The 20,668-nt window shown below is 47.6% G+C and overlaps 1 protein-coding gene across 1 annotated transcript in view; it reads right to left on the bottom strand.

Moving 5' to 3' along the window:
- Window positions 1-20,334, bottom strand: part of PARVA (parvin alpha) — a 63,958-nt gene extending 43,624 nt beyond the window's left edge. Inside the window, exon 1 of the mRNA XM_044270686.1 lies at window positions 20,151-20,334. Coding sequence (XP_044126621.1) covers window positions 20,151-20,286 — 136 coding nt within the window. The 5' untranslated portion in view covers window positions 20,287-20,334. The remainder of the gene's footprint in view (window positions 1-20,150) is intronic.
- Between the last annotated feature and the right edge of the window lie 334 nt (window positions 20,335-20,668).

Genomic DNA, 20,668 nt, shown 5'->3' with positions numbered 1-20,668 from the left:
ATTGTCCTGAAGACCTTTTCCTGGCCTAGTCCGGATCATACAGCTGATGTATCGGTGCTCACTTTCGCTCTCGTGCACCCTACATACCAGGGCTGGGTTGGATGATTTGGGGTGCAGAATCTGGAGGGAGCCCTTGTCTCAACCTTTAACCCTTTCATGGTCTTCGCTGCAGGGGGCTATCAGATTGGCGGTCACCACACAGTACAAACCAGCAGGTAAGGTCCAGAGCAAAGCCAGAGGTCAGCGGCGCCAGAGAGCAGTGGGGGAATGAAAAGCAGGCAAATATTTGGGACCCCAGAAATTAGGGGGTCCCCTGCTGACCACAGGGGCCCAGAAGGGAGGGGAGCCCTTCCCAGCTGCATTGTAGTAGCAGAAGTGCTCAGGCTGCACCGCTAAGCTGAAAGTGGGGCGGAGCTTATCAGGCGGACTGCGCAGAGCTTAGATGTGTGATGGGGCGGAGCTTAGCAGGCAGACTGAGCAGAGCTTAGATGTGTGATGGGGCAGAGCTTAGCAGGCAGACTGAGCAGAGCTTAGATGTGTGATGGGGCGGAGCTTAGCAGGCAGACTGAGCAGAGCTTAGATGTGTGATGGGGCAGAGCTTAGATGTGTGATGGGGCGGAGCTTAGATGTGTGATGGGGCAGAGCTTAGCAGACAGACTGCGCAGAGCTTAGATGTGTGATGGGGCAGAGCTTAGCAGACAGACTGCGCAGAGCTTAGATGTGTGATGGGGCAGAGCTTAGATGTGTGATGGGGCAGAGCTTAGCAGACAGACTGCGCAGAGCTTAGATGTGTGATGGGGCAGAGCTTAGCAGACAGACTGCGCAGAGCTTAGATGTGTGATGGGGCAGAGCTTAGCAGACAGACTGCGCAGAGCTTAGATGTGTGATGGGGCAGAGCTTAGTAGACAGACTGCGCAGAGCTTAGATGTGTGATGGGGTGGAGCTTAGCAGGCAGACTGCGCAGAGCTTAGATGTGTGATGGGGCGGAGCTTAGCAGGCAGACTGAGCAGAGCTTAGATGTGTGATGGGGCAGAGCTTAGATGTGTGATGGGGCAGAGCTTAGCAGACAGACTGCGCAGAGCTTAGATGTGTGATGGGGCAGAGCTTAGCAGACAGACTGCGCAGAGCTTAGATGTGTGATGGGGCAGAGCTTAGCAGACAGACTGCGCAGAGCTTAGATGTGTGATGGGGCAGAGCTTAGTAGACAGACTGAGCAGAGCTTAGATGTGTGATGGGGCAGAGCTTAGTAGACAGACTGCGCAGAGCTTAGATGTGTGATGGGGCAGAGCTTAGTAGACAGACTGCGCAGAGCTTATCTGTGTGATGGGGTGGAGCTTAGCAGGCAGACTGCGCAGAGCTTAGATGTGTGATGGGGCGGAGCTTAGCAGGCAGACTGAGCAGAGCTTAGATGTGTGATGGGGCAGAGCTTAGATGTGTGATGGGGCAGAGCTTAGCAGACAGACTGCGCAGAGCTTAGATGTGTGATGGGGCGGAGCTTAGCAGGCAGACTGAGCAGAGCTTAGATGTGTGATGGGGCAGAGCTTAGCAGGCAGACTGAGCAGAGCTTAGATGTGTGATGGGGCAGAGCTTAGCAGACAGACTGCGCAGAGCTTAGATGTGTGATGGGGCACAGCTTAGCAGACAGACTGCGCAGAGCTTAGATGTGTGATGGGGCAGAGCTTAGTAGACAGACTGCGCAGAGCTTAGATGTGTGATGGGGCAGAGCTTAGTAGACAGACTTATAACTTTGTTTCAGGCTCTAGAAAAGCCGAATCCTCCACTGCCAGACGGGGGGGGGGGGGGGTCATTTACTAAGACCAGGTTTTTCCCCCTACTCTGCCAGGAGATTTGGCGAATTTTTGACCCCATGGCTGGAGTCGTTTTTCACCAACATTTACGCTTGGAAATGTTAATAAATTTGGCCTCCAACACTTCTTCGCCCAACACGGCGTAAAAACAGCTGTCTAATTAAATAGTGTCGCACGGCCAGTCACATCAGGGACTTGCGACTATTAATAAAGTCCCTTAATGACCCCCATAGCCAAAGATGGAAAGCGGAGGTCCACAGCCAAGACAGGGGGAATCCCTAAAAACAGTAAAGGATCAAATTCAAGAACATCCAAGAATACCAGTCATCAGGGGGCTAAAGGCAGGGGCAAGGAAGTGGCGTTACCCCAGAGGTGCGGCTGCCCGAGGGGCATACATTTACATTAGGGCTCATCTTTAATGGGGACACAAAAGATGTCCGTTCTGCGACCCCGCCAAAAAAATACAACATGTCCTATTCTTGTCTGTTTTACAGGACTGTTCTATAGAGGCCAGAACATTTTGTTTTGCAAAATGCAGAACACACATGGCTGCTATCAATGTTCTGCGGATCTGCAATTTGCAGACTACAGAACTACGGTCATGTGCATGAGCCCTTTTTAGATTTAAAGGGAGACTCCAGACAATACTGATAAAATGTGTTATGCCTAAAGGAAACCCTTTACACGGTGCAGCAGTTTTACCCAGAGAACCTTTTGCTTTCTTTAAAAAAAGAAATGACCATTAACCAGCAGGGGGAGACAGTGAGCGGAGGAGGAAGCGCCTCCCGGAGAGTAGAACCCGGGCTTTGCCCTGAGGGATGATGGGAGTGGCCGTGAACATAAGAAAAAAAGGTGATTGGTAGCGACGATGTTTTGAAGATCGGCGTACGGCCTTTGTGGCAATTCCATTATCGCGGGTCATAATGGAATTCTATGATATGCATAACGGAATCCTTTAAGAGGCATTCCATCATAATAGACGTCTATGGGCCACATAACGGGCTCCAGAAACCAGACCGATCCGTTATGCATATCATAGAATTCTGTTACGGTCCGCGGTAACGGAATACATAACGGAATTGCCAGAAAACCCGAACATGAAGTTCGCTCATCACTAGTGATGCAGCGATCTCCTCCACAGTATGGAGAGGAGTGATCGCTCTGCCATCGCTCGTCCCCGTGCTGGCAGCAGATCGCTATTAGTATGAGTATCGCCGACGATGAACAGCAATCGGCGTCAGTATTTCACTGCAAGATGATCGCTGAGGAGCGTTCATACAAACACTTGTCACCATCGTCACGTGCGCCTTTAAGACAGAGCAGGACAACGTGAGAATAATAGGGATTCCAGAGGGTGTGGAAGAGAAAAAATCCAACCCAATTCATACAGAAATTAATTCTTGAGAACTTTGGTAAAGAGTCATTTTCTTCTCTTTTCATGATTGAAAGACCTCATCGGGTCCCAGGAGGAAAACCAATTCCAGGGAGACAACCTCGGACAATCCTGGCTAAGATATTGACTACAGGGGACAGAGATGTCCTCCTGAGAAGGGCGAGGGAATCCTCACCGGTTGTGTATAACGGGATTAGACTGGCCTTTTTTCCTGATTTTTCGAAAGAAATACAAGAAAAGAGACGCACATTTATGACTGTTAAAAAGAAGCTAAGAGAAAGGGATATTAAATATTCTCTTATATTCCCGGCCAAATTGCGGATTGTTTTTGATGATAAAACCCTTTTTTTTGACACCGCAGAAGAAGCCGCGGATTGGCTTGATCGAAACAATCGATGATACAATTGGGTTATGATCTGGCGGGAATAATTAGTATTATAAGGGGCTTATACCCCTAAATGTAGTTTTCTTTGCTTCTTATTGGCGGTGTGGGGGTGGCTGAGTGGGGGGAGGGTCGGGGGTTGGTCATAGGAAAGAAATCTACTACCATATGTGGTGGATTGTTTGTGGGAGGGGGGTGAGGGGGGGGGGGGTTGGGTTGTGGTGCGTCAAAGTGGATGTGGTTCCCCTTTTTTTGGTTTATTAATTTTTTTTCTTCTTGTTTTTTCCTCTTTCCCTCTCTCCGGATCCCCCATTTAACCATTGTTAATGACGATGATCAGAATTTTTGCTTGGAATGTACGGGGTTTGGGGGAAAGAGGTAAGAGACAAGCGGTTTTCGACCTGACTCAGGCCCATTTACCAGCAATAGTATGCCTGTTAGAGACCCATCTTACTGAGGAGACCACTAGAATGGTCGACAGGGGATGGGCTGTGCATAGGTACCATTCTACCCTCTCCAACTACTCGAGAGGTGTTACGGTGTTGATACACAGACTTATTGACTTCGTTTGTGAGGCATCCTCTGTCGACCAACAGGGGAGATTTATTTTTCTATATTGCAGGTTAGGGGGAGAGTTATGTATTTTGGCCTTTGTCTATATCCCTCCGCCATTTTCTCTTTTGGTTCTTAATTCTCTTTTATTATTTATGGATAAATGGCCAGAATGTCCAACACTGATTATTGGCGATTTTAACTGTGTCATCGATCCTCTACGTGACAGGGTCTCTATGAGTGCTAAGAGTGACAGTCCGGTCCAGGGGTCTCCCCTCGCACGGTTTTGCCTGGAGGCTGGATTTGAGGACGCTTGGGAACATCTGGGACAGGGGAAAAGGGTTTTTTCATGCTTTAGTAAAGCAGGTAAATCGTTGTCCAGAATAGACCTTGTATTGATAAATAGTAAATATGTGAAATTGATAAAACGAATGAAATATGAAACAAGGTCAATATCTGATCACTCCCCGTTAGTACTAGAATTATGCTTGTCTCCGGAAAGATATACACCAAGACCGCCCTTTAGACTAAACCCTTACTGGCTATCAGTTATAAAGACACATGAAATAATTCGAAATGATATAGGCCGATTCTGGGATATTAACTACGGCTCAGCAAAAATTCAAGTGGTATGGGATACCTTTAAGGCGTACATGAGGGGATTGATGGTTAGTAATATCACGAATCTTAGAAGGGAATATGGAAAAAAACAGAAAAATCTAGAAAAACATGTAGTGTCAGCGACAGAATCCTTCCATATAAATAAGACGGAGATTAATAGGGAAAATATGCAAAAAGCCACACAAATATATGCTAATTTTCTACTGGATAAAGCTCAACAGAATCTCTTTTTTAAAGGGCAAAAATATTTTACAGAGTCTGGGCGACCCGGTAAACTCCTCTCCAGAGTAATCTCCAATCAACAACCCAAAAAACATTTAGACAAGGTTCGAATGAGGGATGGTAGGATAGTTTCTGGACAGGGTCCGGTGGAGAAGGCCTTTGTTGAATATTTTCTAGATTTGTACAAGGCTGATTCTAATATTACAGATGATAAGATAGATTTCTATTTAGATAGGATCAACTTTCCAACTATCACTGAGATGCAAAAGAAAGCATTAGAACTGGAGATCTCAATTCATGAACTTGAGGGAGCTATTAAATTATGTTCAGCTAATTCTACTCCTGGTTCAGACGGGCTTCCATATGAACTTTATAGTAAATACGGGGACTGTATTCTTCCTAGATTATTGGAGGTTTTTGCCGAATCAATGGAGGATGGGATGTTGCCAGACTCAATGATGGAGGCTACAGTGATACTAATTCCAAAAAAAGGCAAGGACCCTCTAGATTTAGAATCCTATAGACCAATTTCACTGCTTAATGCAGATGTAAAGCTTTTGGCGAGGGTCCTTGCTACAAGGCTTTCTGGGGTCGTCTCCTCCATAATCCATCCGGATCAGAGCGGTTTTATTAAAAATAAGGGCACACATCATAATTTACATCGGCTCTTTTCTAATATCCAGGCCCCTGGGGGGACCGCCCGCTCCATCCTGTCATTGGATGCCTCTAAGGCATTTGACAGGGTGGAGTGGCGTTTTCTCTGGAAGGTTCTTGCTAGGATGGGCTTTGGAGAAAGGTTTATACGCACTCTTAGGGTATTGTATGGATCTCCAAGGGCTAAATTGAGTCTTAATGGAATTTTGAGTAGTAGTATCGAGTTAAACAGAGGCACCCGTCAGGGTTGCCCATTATCTCCCTTACTATTCGATATATATATTGAACCCCTTGCGATGGCCATCAGGCAGGACGATCAGGTCAAAGGATTTGGTACGCTAGGAACACAAGACCGCATCTCATTATACGCAGATGATGTTCTGTTTTTTATAGATCATACGGAAACTACTCTCCCTAGGATTATTCAAATGGTTAAAGTATTTGGTGAGGTGTCTGGTCTTCTTATAAACTGGGCCAAGACCAGTCTGCTCCCAATAGACCCCCTGCCACAGAAAGAGGTCCCTGTTACTCAGTTGGATATTGTTGATACTTTTCAGTATTTGGGTTTGATTATATCATCTAGGGTTGAAAACTTTGTAGAACTTAATTTGATCCCCATCATGGTAAAGATCAGAGCTAAAATAGGGATCTGGCTGAAACTTCCCCTATCCAGAGCTGATCGAGTTTCACTGGTTAAAATGGTGATACTACCACAATTTCTTTACGTGCTCAGGAATACACCTATTTGGATACAAGACAAACATTTTAAACTTATGGAAAGAATAATAAATGACCTAATATGGGGAAGAAAGCGAGTGCGAATTAAGTTGGAATATTTGTATAAATCAGTGGATTGCGGGGGTTTAAATCTCCCCTACTTTAAGGGGTATTTTATTGCAGCCCAGTTATTGATGTGCTATGAAGCAGAGAACAGCGCATTGTTGGGGAAGTTGGTAGCTAGCTATGCTCACAATAACATCTTTACCTTGTTGGAATCTGGTTTATTGAAGAGTTATGAGCAAGGCTATAGAGAGACTATAAAATTACTCCTTAGGCCCCTTTCACACGGGCGACTTTTCCGTGCGGGTGCGATCCGTGCGGCGAACGTATGGCACCCGCACTGAATCCTGACCCATTAATTTCTATGGGGCTGTGCACATGAGTGTTGTTTTTAACGCATCACTTGTACGTTCAGTGCAAATCGCAGCATGCTCTATAATGTCCGATTTTGACGTGACGCAGGCCCCATAGAAGTGAATGGGGTGTGTGAAAATCGGATGGCATCCGCAAGCAAGTACGGATGCCATGCGATTTGCACGCATGGTTGCTAGGAGACCATCGGGATGGAGACCCGATCATTATTATTTTCCCTTATAACATGGTTATAAGGGAAAATAATAGCATTCTGAATACAGAATGCATAGTAAACCAGCGCTAGAGGGGTTAAAATAAAATAAAAAATAATTTAACTCACCTTAGTCCACTTGTTCGCGAAGCCGGCATCTCCTTGTGTCTCCGCTGCTGATGAACAGGACCTGGGATGAGCTGCTCCATTAAATAGAGCTTAAGGACCTTCGATGACGTCACTCCGGTCATCACATGATCTTTTACCATGGTGAATCACCATGGTAAAAGATCATGTGACGTACCATGTGATGACCGGAGTGACGTCATCGAAGGTCCTTAACCGGTATTTAATGGAGCAGCTCATCCCAGGTCCTGTTCATCAGCAGCGGAGACACAAGGAGATGCCGGCTTCGCGAACAAGTGGACTAAGGTGAGTTAAATTATTTTTTATTTTATTTTAACCCCTCTAGCGCTGGTTTACTATGCATTCTGTATTCAGAATGCTATTATTTTCCCTTATAACCATGTTATAAGGGAAAATAATACAATCTTCAGAACATCAATCCCAAGCCCGAACTTCTATGAAGAAGTTCGGGTTTGGGTACCAAACATGCGCGATTTTTCTCACGCGAGTGCAACGCATGACAATGTTTTGCACTTGCGCAGAAAAAATCGCGCATTTTCCCGCAACGCACCCGGCTCTTAGCCGGGCCAAAAAAATGACGCCCGTGTGAAAGAGGCCTTAGAGTGTGGGCTACAATTAGGACATGGTTGAAGGTTAAGGGTTCATTCACATTTACGCCTCTTTGGCATAATTTATATTTACAAAGGCTGGATGAAATTGCAGCCGACAAATTTTGGCAGAAGAACAAAATTTTATATATTTCACAGGTAGTTAAAAATAGAGAAATTAAACCTTATATAGAAATGACACATAATATAAAAAATCTTTCATGGTTTAGGTACTTTCAATTGCGATCTGTACTGTCTAGCCTGGATGATAAGCGGCTGTTGGATATAGATAATTTATCCTTTCTGAATGATTGGGTAGGGGGCACACTTTCTAGAATAAAAATTTCAAATATATATAAGTTATTAGTTAAGGCACGGTTTAGTGATATACATTCACCAGGACAAAAACTTTGGGAGGTGGACTGTCCGAATTTACAGGGAGAAGGGTGGGAGAATATTTTTGGGAATTTATCTTTATTGTCCCAGAACTTTAACCATGTTCTAATACAATTCTTTATTTGTCACAGATTATATATCACTCCCTTTTGGATGAATAAATGTGGGTTAAGAGTTACGTCCAATTGTCCCAAATGTGACACTGTGGGAGCGGACTTTCTCCATATGATATGGACCTGTCCAGAACTTATAAATTACTGGAATGGTATCAATAATTGTATTATGTGTAAACTAAAGATTCGAATCCCTTTTGAACCACAAGTATTTGTTCTTAATGATCTCTCCAAACTAAAAAATCATAAGTATCAAAAGATCTTCCTGAGTAGAATACTGATGTTGGCTAGAGTTCTGATCAGTCGGACCTGGTTTGCCCGATCCATTCCAGATATAAATACATGGTCAAACTTAATTGATAAGGTAAAGAACTACGAGAAAATAATATACAGACGGAGGGAAATTGAGTACCAGTGGAGTAGGATATGGAGTGGTTGGAGGACTGATTAGCTGAGGTCAGGTTGTATTATGTACAGGGGTCCTACTTTGACGCACCACAAATTGGGGGGGAGGGAGGGGAGGGTTTTCTAAACGCTATGAAAAGATTAGCTGAATATATTTATAATCATATTTATATATAATTAGTTGGGTCACTAAGAATTGAGAGATTGTAAAAACTTTTCTTTTTTTTTACTGTAAATGTTTTGAAGTTTTCCCAATAAAAAAAAAAAAAAAAAGACAGAGCAGGACTCGTTCCGGCACCTGAATGGCCGGCAGGTAAGGGCTCTTTCACACCTGCGTTGTTCTGTTCCGGCATAGAGTTCCGTCGTCGGGGCTCTATGCCGGAAGAATCCTGATCAGGATTTTCCTAATGCATTCTGAATGGACAGTCCGTCCTTCAGGATGCATCAGGACGTCTTCAGTTCCGGACCGTAACGTTTTTTGGCCGGAGAAAATACTGCAGCATGCTGCGCTTTTTGCTCCGGCCAAAAATCCTGAACACTTGCCGCAAGGCCGGATCTGGAATTAATGCCCATTGAAAGGCATTGATCCGGATCCGGCCTTAAGCTAAACGTCGTTTCGGCGCATTGCCGGATACGACGTTTAGCTTTTTCTGAATGGTTACCATGGCTGCCGGGACGCTAAAGTCCTGGCAGCCATGATAAAGGGGAGCGGGGGAGCAGTATACTTACCGTCCGTGCGGCTCCCGGGGCGCTCCAGAGTGATGTCAGGGTGCCCCAAGCGCATGGATCACGTGATCGCATGGCACGTCATCCATGCGCATGGGGCGCTCTGCCGTCATTCTGGAGCGTCCCGGGAGCCGCGCGGACTGTAAGTATACTGCTCCCCACTACTACTATGGCAACCAGGACTTTAATAGCGTCCTGGCTGCCATAGTAACACTGAACGCATTTTGAAGACGGATCCGTCTTCAAATGCTTTCAGTTCACTTGCGTTTTTCCGGATCCGGCGTGTAATTCCGGCAAGTGGAGTACACGCCGGATCTGGACAACGCAAGTGTGAAAGAGGCCTAAGTCTCCGCGATGATTGCAGGGCTGCCTCCATTATCAGAGAGGGTCACTCGGAGGAGCCATATTAAACGGCCATTGCGCCCGCTGACGAGGTAGGTAAGATATCCGCCTCCATTCCTCCACGTCCCTGACACGTGACAATTTGCGAGAAATAATTGAATTTCTTCCCTATTTATTCGGAATCTCTGCAAGAATGTCAATGTTCTCTTGCTTTGTTAACCTCTCGTTCCGTCAGATGTCTTCTTTTCATAAGGCACATACTCCGGATTCCAGCAATAACATATACAGAGCGGCGGGCCGCAGTGCACGGAGGCGGCTATTGAAAAAGTAGCGAGATGCGATAATTCCTCATCCTCCTTTGTATCTTCACCTGTGTGTGCACAAGCGTCGCGACCTTCACAGAGATCTGCAGGAGAGGAGGAACGGCCAACATATTCAACGCCAATTTAATGAATGCATTGAGAGGCGTCCAAACCGCGGACAATATCCCCTCCGCGGCCTTTATTCAGATCGGAATATAGAGGTCACGAGAGGCTGAACAACCAAATATCATCCTCCGGACGTCAGAAGGAAAATATTCCCCCCACTGTAAAGGATTAGAAAAGTAGAAAATCATGTGGCTGCAGGCCGAGTATATATATATAGGGCAGCTAAAGGGTGCATTAGGGTTCTACAGGAGCCGAGGTGTGTATTAGGAGGTTCTGCAGCAGCTGAGGTGTGCGTGATGAGGTTCTGCAGCAGCTGAGGTGTGTATTAGGAGGTTCTGCAGCAGCTGAGGTGTGTATTAGGAGGTTCTGCAGCAGCTGAGGTGTGTATTAGGAGGTTCTGCAGCAGCTGAGGTCTGTATTAGGAAGTTCGACAGGAGCTAAGGTGTGCGTGATGAGGTTCTGCAGCAGCCTAGGTGTGTATTATGAGGTTCTGCAGCAGCTGAGGTGTGTATTATGAGGTTCTGCAGCAGCTCAGTTGTGTATTATGAGGTTCTGCAGCAGCTGAGGTGTGTTTTAGGAGGTTCTGCAGCAGCTGAGGTGTGTTTTAGGAGGTTCTGCAGCAGCTGAGGCGTGTGTTAGGAGGTTCTGCAGCAGCTTAGGTGTGTATTAGGAGGTTCTGCAGCAGCTGAGGTGTGTATTAGGAGGTTCTGCAGCAGCTGAGGTGTGTATTGTGATGTTCTGCAGCAGCTGAGGTGTGTATTAGGAGGTTCTGCAGCAGCTGAGGTGTGTATAATGAGGTTCTGCAGCAGCTGAGGTGTGTATTAGGAGGTTCTGCAGCAGCTGAGGTGTGTATTAGGAGGTTCTGCAGCAGCTGAGGTGTGTATTAGGAGGTTCTGCAGCAGCTGAGGTGTGTATTGGAGGTTCGCAGCAGCTGAGGTGTGTATTGTGATGTTCTGCAGCAGCTGAGGCGAGGTATAATGAGGTTCTGCAGCAGCTGAGGTGTGTATAATGAGGTTCTGCAGCAGCTGAGGTGTGTATAATGAGGTTCTGCAGCAGCTGAGGTGTGTATTAGGAGGTTCGCAGCAGCTGAGGTGTGTATTGGGAGGTTCTGCAGCAGCTGAGGTATGTATTGTGATGTTCTGCAGCAGCTGAGGCGAGTATAATGTGGTTCTGCAGAAGCTGAGGTGTGTATTATGAGGTTCTGCAGCAGCTGAGGTGTGGTATTATGAGGTTCTGCAGCAGCTGAGGTGTGTATTATGAGGTTCTGCAGCAGCTGGGGTGTGTATTGTGATGTTCTGCAGCAGCTGAGGTGTGTATTAGGAGGTTCTGCAGCAGCTGAGGTGTGTATTAGGAGGTGTGCTGCAGCAGCTGAGGTGTGTATTGGGAGGTTCTGCAGCAGCTGAGGTGTGTATTGTGATGTTCTGCAGCAGCTGAGGTGTGTATATGAGGTTCTGCAGCAGCTGAGGTGTGTATATGAGGTTCTGCAGCAGCTGAGGTGTGTATATGAGGTTCTGCAGCAGCTGAGGTGTGTATTAGGATGTTCTGCAGCAGCTGAGGTGTGTATTAGGGAGGTTCTGCAGCAGCTGAGGTGTGTATTGTGATGTCTTGCAGCAGCTGAGGTGGTATTGTGTGATGTTCTGCAGCAGCCTGAGGCGAGTATAATGTGGTTCTGCAGCAGCTGAGGTGTGTATTATGAGGTTCTGCAGCAGCTGAGGTGTGTATTAGTGATGTTCTGCAGCAGCTGAGGTGTGTATTATGAGGTTCTGCAGCAGCTGAGGTGTGTATATGGAGGTTATGCAGCAGCTGAGGTGTGTATTAGTGATGTTCTGCAGCAGCTGAGGTGTGGATTAAGTGAGTGTCTGCAGCAGCTGGGTGTGTATTAGGGAGGTTCTGCAGCAGCTGAGGTGTGTATTGTGAGGTTCTGCAGCAGCTGAGGTGTGTATTATGAGGTTCTGCAGCAGCTGAGGTGTATTAGTGAGGTTCTGCAGCAGCTGAGGTGTGTATTATGATGTTCTGCAGCAGCTGGGTGTGTATTATGGAGGTTCTGCAGCAGCTGGGGTGTGTATTGTGATGTTCTGCAGCAGCTGAGGTGTGTATTGGTGAGTTCGAAGTGAGGGTAATGAGGTTCTGCAGCAGCTGAGGTGTGTATAATGAGGTTCTGCAGCAGCTGAGGTGTGTATTGTGATGTTCTGCAGCAGCTGAGGTGTGTATTATGAGGTTCTGCAGCAGCTGAGGCGAGTATAATGTGGTTCTGCAGAAGCTGAGGTGTGTATTATGAGGTTCTGCAGCAGCTGAGGTGTGTATTATGAGGTTCTGCAGCAGCTGAGGTGTGTATTATGAGGTTCTGCAGCAGCTGAGGTGTGTATTATGAGGTTCTGCAGCAGCTGAGGTGTGTATTGTGATGTTCTGCAGCAGCTGAGGTGTGTATTATGAGGTGCTGCAGCAGCTGGGGTGTGTATTGGGAGGTTCTGCAGCAGCTGAGGTGTGTATTGTGATGTTCTGCAGCAGCTGAGGTGTGTATTAGGAGGTTCTGCAGCAGCTTAGGTGTGTATTAGGAGGTTCTGCAGCAGCTGAGGTGTGTATTAGGAGGTTCTGCAGCAGCTGAGCTGTGTATAATGAGGTCCTGCAGCAGCTGAGGCGTGTATTGTGATGTTCTGCAGCAGCTGAAGTGTGTATAATGAGGTTCTGCAGCAGCTGAGATCAGGTGTCCTATTGCCACACATGGGCCGGAGAGCGACGCAGAATTTCCATTGCGCTCCCTCATCTTTATTCTTCTACACAACACGTTCCTAGGATGAAGTGTCTGGAATGGAATTTGTTATTTGACCTCATCGTATGGGGCGACTATGAAGTCACCCGCAGCCGGAAACCCTAATACCACAGAACATTCCTGCCGAGCGATGTAACGCAGGGGGCCAACGGGGCATCTGTGATATAGTCCTACACTGTAGACGAGGGGCACCCCGACCACAAGAAACCAAACCAACCAGAGAGACAGGTGGAAAACGAGCCCGTGGCCGGGGATGTGCGAGACGGGGCGATACATGTGATCCGGGAAGTAGAGATGAGCGACTTTCATATTTTGGTGGCAAACTGTAAAGGAGCAGCGAAAAAGGACAGGAGACATGAAGGTATCATAAGCGTGTACAGTCCTGAAGAAGAGCGCAATCCAGCCCTCGAAACGCGCTGACTACCCTGCAAATAAAAGTTAACCCCTTATCTGTCCGATGACTTGGGTCTGAGTCCTTCCAAGCAAGCGCTGGAAAAAGTGGTCAAATACAATTTTTACCAGTTTTCCTTTTGACGTTTGGTGGTAAAAGCAGAATTTCGTTATGGATTCCGTCATAATAGAAGTCTATGGGCTGCCAAACGGATCCATTACGCAGGCCATAGACTTCTATTATGACGGAACGAATAACGGAATGTCTCAAAGGCGCTCCGTTATGCATTCCGTCATAGAATTGTGTCATGGTCCGTGGTAACAGAATCCATAATACAATTCTGCTTTTACCACCAAACGAAGCGTGAACGAATTTCATAACATCTCTAAATAGAAGGTCCGGAGTAATAGGACGATACCTATGTGATTATAGAGGGTCCGGAGTAATAGGACGATACCTATGTGACTATAGAGGGTCCGGAGTAATAGGACGATACATATGTGACTATAGAGGGTCCGGAGTAATAGGACGATACCTATGTGACTATAGAGGGTCCGGAGTAATAGGACGATACATATGTGACTATAGAGGGTCCGGAGTAATAGGACGATACCTATGTGATAATAGAAGGTCCGGAGTAATAGGACGATACCTATGTGATAATAGAAGGTCCGGAGTAATAGGACGATACCTATGTGACAATAGAAGGTCCGGAGTAATAGGACGATACCTATGTGATAATAGAAGGTCCGGAGTAATAGGACGATACATATGTGACTATAGAGGGTCCGGAGTAATAGGACGATACATATGTGATAATAGAAGGTCCGGAGTAATAGGACGATACCTATGTGACAATAGAAGGTCCGGAGTAATAGGACGATACCTATGTGATTATAGAGGGTCCGGAGTAATAGGACGATACCTATGTGACTATAGAGGGTCCGGAGTAATAGGACGATACCTATGTGACTATAGAGGGTCCGGAGTAATAGGACGATACATATGTGACTATAGAGGGTCCGGAGTAATAGGACGATACCTATGTGATAATAGAAGGTCCGGAGTAATAGGACGATACCTATGTGACAATAGAAGGTCCGGAGTAATAGGACGATACCTATGTGATAATAGAAGGTCCGGAGTAATAGGACGATACATATGTGACTATAGAGGGTCCGGAGTAATAGGACGATACCTATGTGACAATAGAGGGTCCGGAGTAATAGGACGATACATATGTGATAATAGAAGGTCCGGAGTAATAGGACGATACCTATGTGACAATAGAAGGTCCGGAGTAATAGGACGATACCTATGTGATGATAGAAGGTCCGGATTAATAGGACGATACCTATGTGACAATAGAGGGTCCGGAGTAATAGGACGATACATATGTGACAATAGAGGGTCCGGAGTAATAGGACGATACATATGTGATAATAGAGGGTCCGGAGTAATAGGACGATACCTATGTGACAATAGAGGGTCCGGAGTAATAGGACGATACATATGTGATAATAGAAGGTCCGGAGTAATAGGACGATACCTATGTGATAATAGAAGGTCCGGAGTAATAGGACGATACCTATGTGACAATAGAGGGTCCGGAGTAATAGGACGATACCTATGTGACAATAGAGGGTCCGGAGTAATAGGACGATACATATGTGATAATAGAAGGTCCGGAGTAATAGGACGATACCTATGTGACAATAGAAGGTCCGGAGTAATAGGACGATACCTATGTGACAATAGAAGGTCCGGAGTAATAGGATGATACATGTGTGATAATAGACAGCCCTCACCGGAGTAATAGGACGATACATGTGTGATAATAGACAGCCCTCCCCGGAGTAATAGGACGATACATGTGTGATAATAGACAGCCCTCCCCGGAGTAATAGGACGATACATGTGTGATAATAGACAGCCCTCCCCGGAGTAATAGGACGATACATGTGTGATAATAGACAGCCCTCCCCGGAGTAATAGGACGATACATGTGTGATAATAGACAGCCCTCCCCGGAGTAATAGGACGATACATGTGTGATAATAGACAGCCCTCCCCGGAGTAATAGGACGATACATGTGTGATAATAGACAGCCCTCCCCGGAGTAATAGGACGATACATGTGTGATAATAGACAGCCCTCCCCGGAGTAATAGGACGATACATGTGTGATAATAGACAGCCCTCCCCGGAGTAATAGGACGATACATGTGTGATAATAGACAGCCCCTCCCCGGAGTAATAGGACGATACATGTGTGATAATAGACAGCCCTCCCCGGAGTAATAGGACGATACATGTGTGTATCCGCTATCCTTAGGGCTTTAATGTGTTGTTCCACTGATCGGGCATGCAGAGAGGCTGGCAGCACTTGGGTCCATATTGGGGGTCATTTATCAGACTACCATTAGAGCGGCATAGTAGATTAGGCTACTTTCATATCTGCGTTGTGCTATCCGGTATTGAGATCCGGCACAGGGTCTCATACCGCCGCGCAACGCTTCCGTTTTGTCCCCATTCAATGTCCAATGCATTCCGATCTGGTTTGTTCCCTTGCACGCAGCGTTTTTCTGTGCAGAATGTCAAAATGAAAAAACACGATCCAGCACCAAAAACCATGTAAATCAATGGTGCTGGACCGGTGCCACTTAAGGCAGACGAAAACACTGAAGTGGAGCAAAAATCACAATGTTTTTCTGCTTAATTCATACATAAAAAAGGCCCAAAAAAAATTCTTAAAACCCCACCAGAACGATTGTGCCTGGTCCCTGCTGCGGGCGGGTACTGACCAAGTGCACGCTGTTTACGGATCCACATGATACGTTCCACACCACAAAAACATAGAACAGTGCGGTGCCGTATCTTGCGGATCCATTCAAGTCAACAGATCCATGATACGGAGTGCACGCGGCCGGTGGCCGTAAACTGTGGATCCGCTGTTTGTGGCCCGAGCACGGGGCATACGCGCTCGTGTGCATGAGCCCTAAAACTGCTCTAAAACCCCCACCGGGGGTCATTTATTAAGACTGTCATTATCAGACGGTGTTTTTTGTACATCGACGCTGCTTCTGCAAGTTTCCCCTAATCTATGTTTGGACGTCACAATTAGTGGAGGGCGATTTATCACTGGTGAAACGGAAAACTGGCGGAGTTACCCCTAGCAACCAACCCGATTGTACACTTACAGCGCTCATTTGGAAAATGAAAGGCAGAATCTGGATGAACCAGTGTTGATAAATCTTCCCCTGTGTGCCTGTCAGAAAATCTACACCAAGCTGCTGGAAGATTTCAGCTCTGAAGTATGCAGAATGAGTGCAGCTCTGGAGTATAATGCAGGATGTAACTCAGGATCAGTACAGGATAAGTAATGTATGTACACAGTGACTGCACCAGCAGAATAGTGAGTGCAGCTCTGGAGTATAATACAGGATGTAACTCGGGATCAGTACAGGATAAGTAATGTATGTACACAGTGACTGCACCAGCAGAATAGTGAGTGCAGCTCTGGAGTATAATACAGGATGTAACTCAGGATCAGTACAGGATAAGTAATGTATGTACACAGTGACTGCACCAGCAGAATAGTGAGTGCAGCTCTGGAGTATAATACAGGCTGTAACTCAGGATCAGCGCAGGATAAGTAATGTATGTACACAGTGACTCCACCAGCAGAATAGTGAGTGCAGCTCTGGAGTATAATACAGGATGTAACTCAGGACCAGTACAGGATAAGTAATGTATGTACACAGTGACTGCACCAGCAGAATAGTGAGTGCAGCTCTGGAGTATAATACAGGATGTAACTCAGGATCAGTACAGGATAAGTAATGTATGTACACAGTGACTGCACCAGCAGAATAGTGAGTGCAGCTCTGGAGTATAATACAGGATGTAACTCAGGATCAGTACAGGATAAGTAATGTATGTACACAGTGACTGCACCAGCAGAATAGTGAGTGCAGCTCTGGAGTATAATACAGGCTGTAACTCAGGATCAGCGCAGGATAAGTAATGTATGTACACAGTGACTCCACCAGCAGAATAGTGAGTGCAGCTCTGGAGTATAATACAGGATGTAACTCAGGACCAGTACAGGATAAGTAATGTATGTACACAGTGACTGCACCAGCAGAATAGTGAGTGCAGCTCTGGAGTATAATACAGGATGTAACTCAGGATCAGTACAGGATAAGTAATGTATGTACACAGTGACTGCACCAGCAGAATAGTGAGTGCAGCTCTGGAGTATAATACAGGATGTAACTCAGGATCAGTACAGGATAAGTAATGTATGTACACAGTGACTGCACCAGCAGAATAGTGAGTGCAGCTCTGGAGTATAATACAGGCTGTAACTCAGGATCAGCGCAGGATAAGTAATGTATGTACACAGTGACTCCACCAGCAGAATAGTGAGTGCAGCTCTGGAGTATAATACAGGATGTAACTCAGGACCAGTACAGGATAAGTAATGTATGTACACAGTGACTGCACCAGCAGAATAGTGAGTGCAGCTCTGGAGTATAATACAGGGTGAGACGTGCTGCAGTCACTGTGTACCATGTCCAGGGTGAGATGTGCTGCAGTCACTGTGTACCATGTCCAGGAGCAGGGTGAGATGTGCTGCAGTCACTGTGTACCATGTCCAGGAGCAGGGTGAGACGTTCTGCAGTCACTGTGTACCCTGTCCAGGAGCAGGGTGAGACGTGCTGCAGTCACTGTGTACCATGTCCAGGAGCAGGGTGAGACGTGCTGCAGTCACTGTGTACCCTGTCCAGGAGCAGGGTGAGACGTGCTGCAGTCACTGTGTACCCTGTCCAGGAGCAGGGTGTAACTCAGGACCAGTACAGGATAAGTAATGTATGTACACAGTGACTGCACCAGCAGAATAGTGAGTGCAGCTCTGGAGTATAATACAGGGTGAGACGTGCTGCAGTCACTGTGTACCATGTCCAGGGTGAGATGTGCTGCAGTCACTGTGTACCATGTCCAGGAGCAGGGTGAGATGTGCTGCAGTCACTGTGTATCATGTCCAGGAGCAGGGTGAGACGTGCTGCAGTCACTGTGTATCAAGTCCAGGAGCAGGGTGAGACGTGCTGCAGTCACTGTGTATCAAGTCCAGGAGCAGGGTGAGACGTTCTGCAGTCACTGTGTACCCTGTCCAGGAGCAGGGTGAGACGTGCTGCAGTCACTGTGTATCATGTCCAGGAGGAGGGTGAGACGTGCTGCAGTCACTGTGTATCATGTCCAGGAGCAAGGTGAGACGTGCTGCAGTCACTGTGTATCATGTCCAGGAGCAGGGTGAGACGTGCTGCAGTCACTGTGTATCATGTCCAGGAGGAGGGTGAGACGTGCTGCAGTCACTGTGTATCATGTCCAGGAGGAGGGCGAGACGTGCTGCAGTTCACTGTGTACTCATGTCCAGGAGCAGGGTGAGACGTGCTGCAGTCACTGTGTACCATGTCCAGGAGCAGGGTGAGACGTGCTGCAGTCACTGTGTACCATGTCCAGGAGCAGGGTGAGACGTGCTGCAGTCACTGTGTACCATGTCCAGGAGCAGGGTGAGACGTGCTGCAGTCACTGTGTACCATGTCCAGGAGCAGGGTGAGCCGTGCTGCAGTCACTGTGTACCATGTCCAGGAGCAGGGTGAGACGTGCTGCAGTCACTGTGTACCATGTCCAGGAGCAGGGTGAGATGTGCTGCAGTCACTGTGTATCATGCCCAGGAGCAGGGTGAGACGTGCTGCAGTCACTATGTATCATGCCCAGGAGCAGGGTGAGACGTGCTGCAGTCACTGTGTATAATGCCCAGGAGCAGGGTGAGATGTGCTGCAGTCACTGTGTATCATGCCCAGGAGCAGGTTGAGATGTGCTGCAGTCACTGTGTACCCTGTCCAGGAGCAGGGTGAGACGTGCTGCAGTCACTGTGTATCATGCCCAGAGCAGGGGTGAGACGTGCTGCAGTCACTGTGTATAATGCCCAGGAGCAGGGTGAGATGGCTGCAGTCACGTGTACCATGTCCAGGAGCAGGGTGAGATGTGCTGGCAGTCACTGTGTACCCGTGTCCAGGAGCAGGGTGAGATGTGCGCAGTCACTGTGTATCATGCCCAGGAGCAGGGTGAGACTTGCTGCAGTCACTATGTATCATGCCCAGGAGACGGGTGAGACGTGCTGCAGTCACTGTGTATAATGCCCAGGAGCAGGGTGAGATGTGCGCAGTCACTGGTGTACCATGTCCAGGAGCATGGGTGAAGTATGTGTGAGCAGCACTTGTACACGGTCCAGGAGCGGTGGACGTGCTGCAGTACTATGTAGCATGCCCAGGAAGCAGGGTGAGACGTGCTTGCAGTCACTATGTATCATGTCCAGGAGCAGGGTGAGACGTGGCTGCAAGTCACTGTAGTATCATGCCCAGGAGCAGGGTGAGATGTGCTGCAGTCACTGTGTACCCTGTCCAGGAGCAGGGTGAGACGTGCGGCATTCACTGTGTATCATGCCCAGGAGCAGGGTTTGAGACGTGCTGCAGTCACTATGTATCATGCCCAGGAGCAGGGTGAGACGTGCTGCAGTCACTGTGTATCATGCCAGAGCAGGGTGAGATGTGCTGCAGTCACTGTGTATCATGCCCAGGAGCAGGGTGAGCCGTGCTGCAGTCACTATGTATCATGCCCAGGAGCAGGGTGAGACGTGCTGCAGTCACTGTGTATCATGCCCAGGAGCAGGGTGAGATGTGCTGCAGTCACTGTGTATCATGCCCAGGAGCAGGGTGAGATGTGCTGCAGTCACTGTGTACCATGCCCAGAGGTGACGACGTGCTGCAGCCTCATACTGTTACATTGTAGCAGTTCTTACCTTCCTTGGCTTTCTTCCTTCGGGCCAGAGTTCCTCCGAGTTTCCCCAGGAAGGAGTCGTCCTTCTTCCTGGACGGGGGTGACTTGGGGGTCGGGGATTTCGGGGTGGAGGGAGACTTTTGGGGGGACGTGGCCATGTTTGCTGGGTGACTGCAGGGAGGAGGCTGAGCTCGGCTCCAGCGGAAACGGAATTATTCCAGCAATGTCAGGAGCTGCTCCCTCCTCCTCCCAGTCATCCCATGCTCCCAGTGCTGCCGGGACAGAGCCCTCTGTGCACAGACGGGGATCTGACTCCCAGTGCAATAACCAGTCACTGCTAGCCCCCCCAGTATATACCCTAACCAATACATGGCAGCCCCCACCCTCCCAGTGCAAGAACCAGTCACTGCTAGCCCCCAGTATAAAAAATCGAACCAATACATGGCAGCCCCCTACCTTCCCAGTGCACTGCCCAGTCATTGCTAGCCTCCCCAGTATATCTAACCAATACATGGAGCCCCCAACCCTCCCAGTTCACTG

This window comes from Bufo gargarizans, chromosome 10 (genome assembly GCF_014858855.1).
Source record: "Bufo gargarizans isolate SCDJY-AF-19 chromosome 10, ASM1485885v1, whole genome shotgun sequence".
Lineage (NCBI taxonomy): Eukaryota > Metazoa > Chordata > Amphibia > Anura > Bufonidae > Bufo > Bufo gargarizans.
The sequence above is the reverse complement of the archived record's forward strand: the minus strand, read 5'-3'. Positions and strand labels throughout refer to the sequence as shown.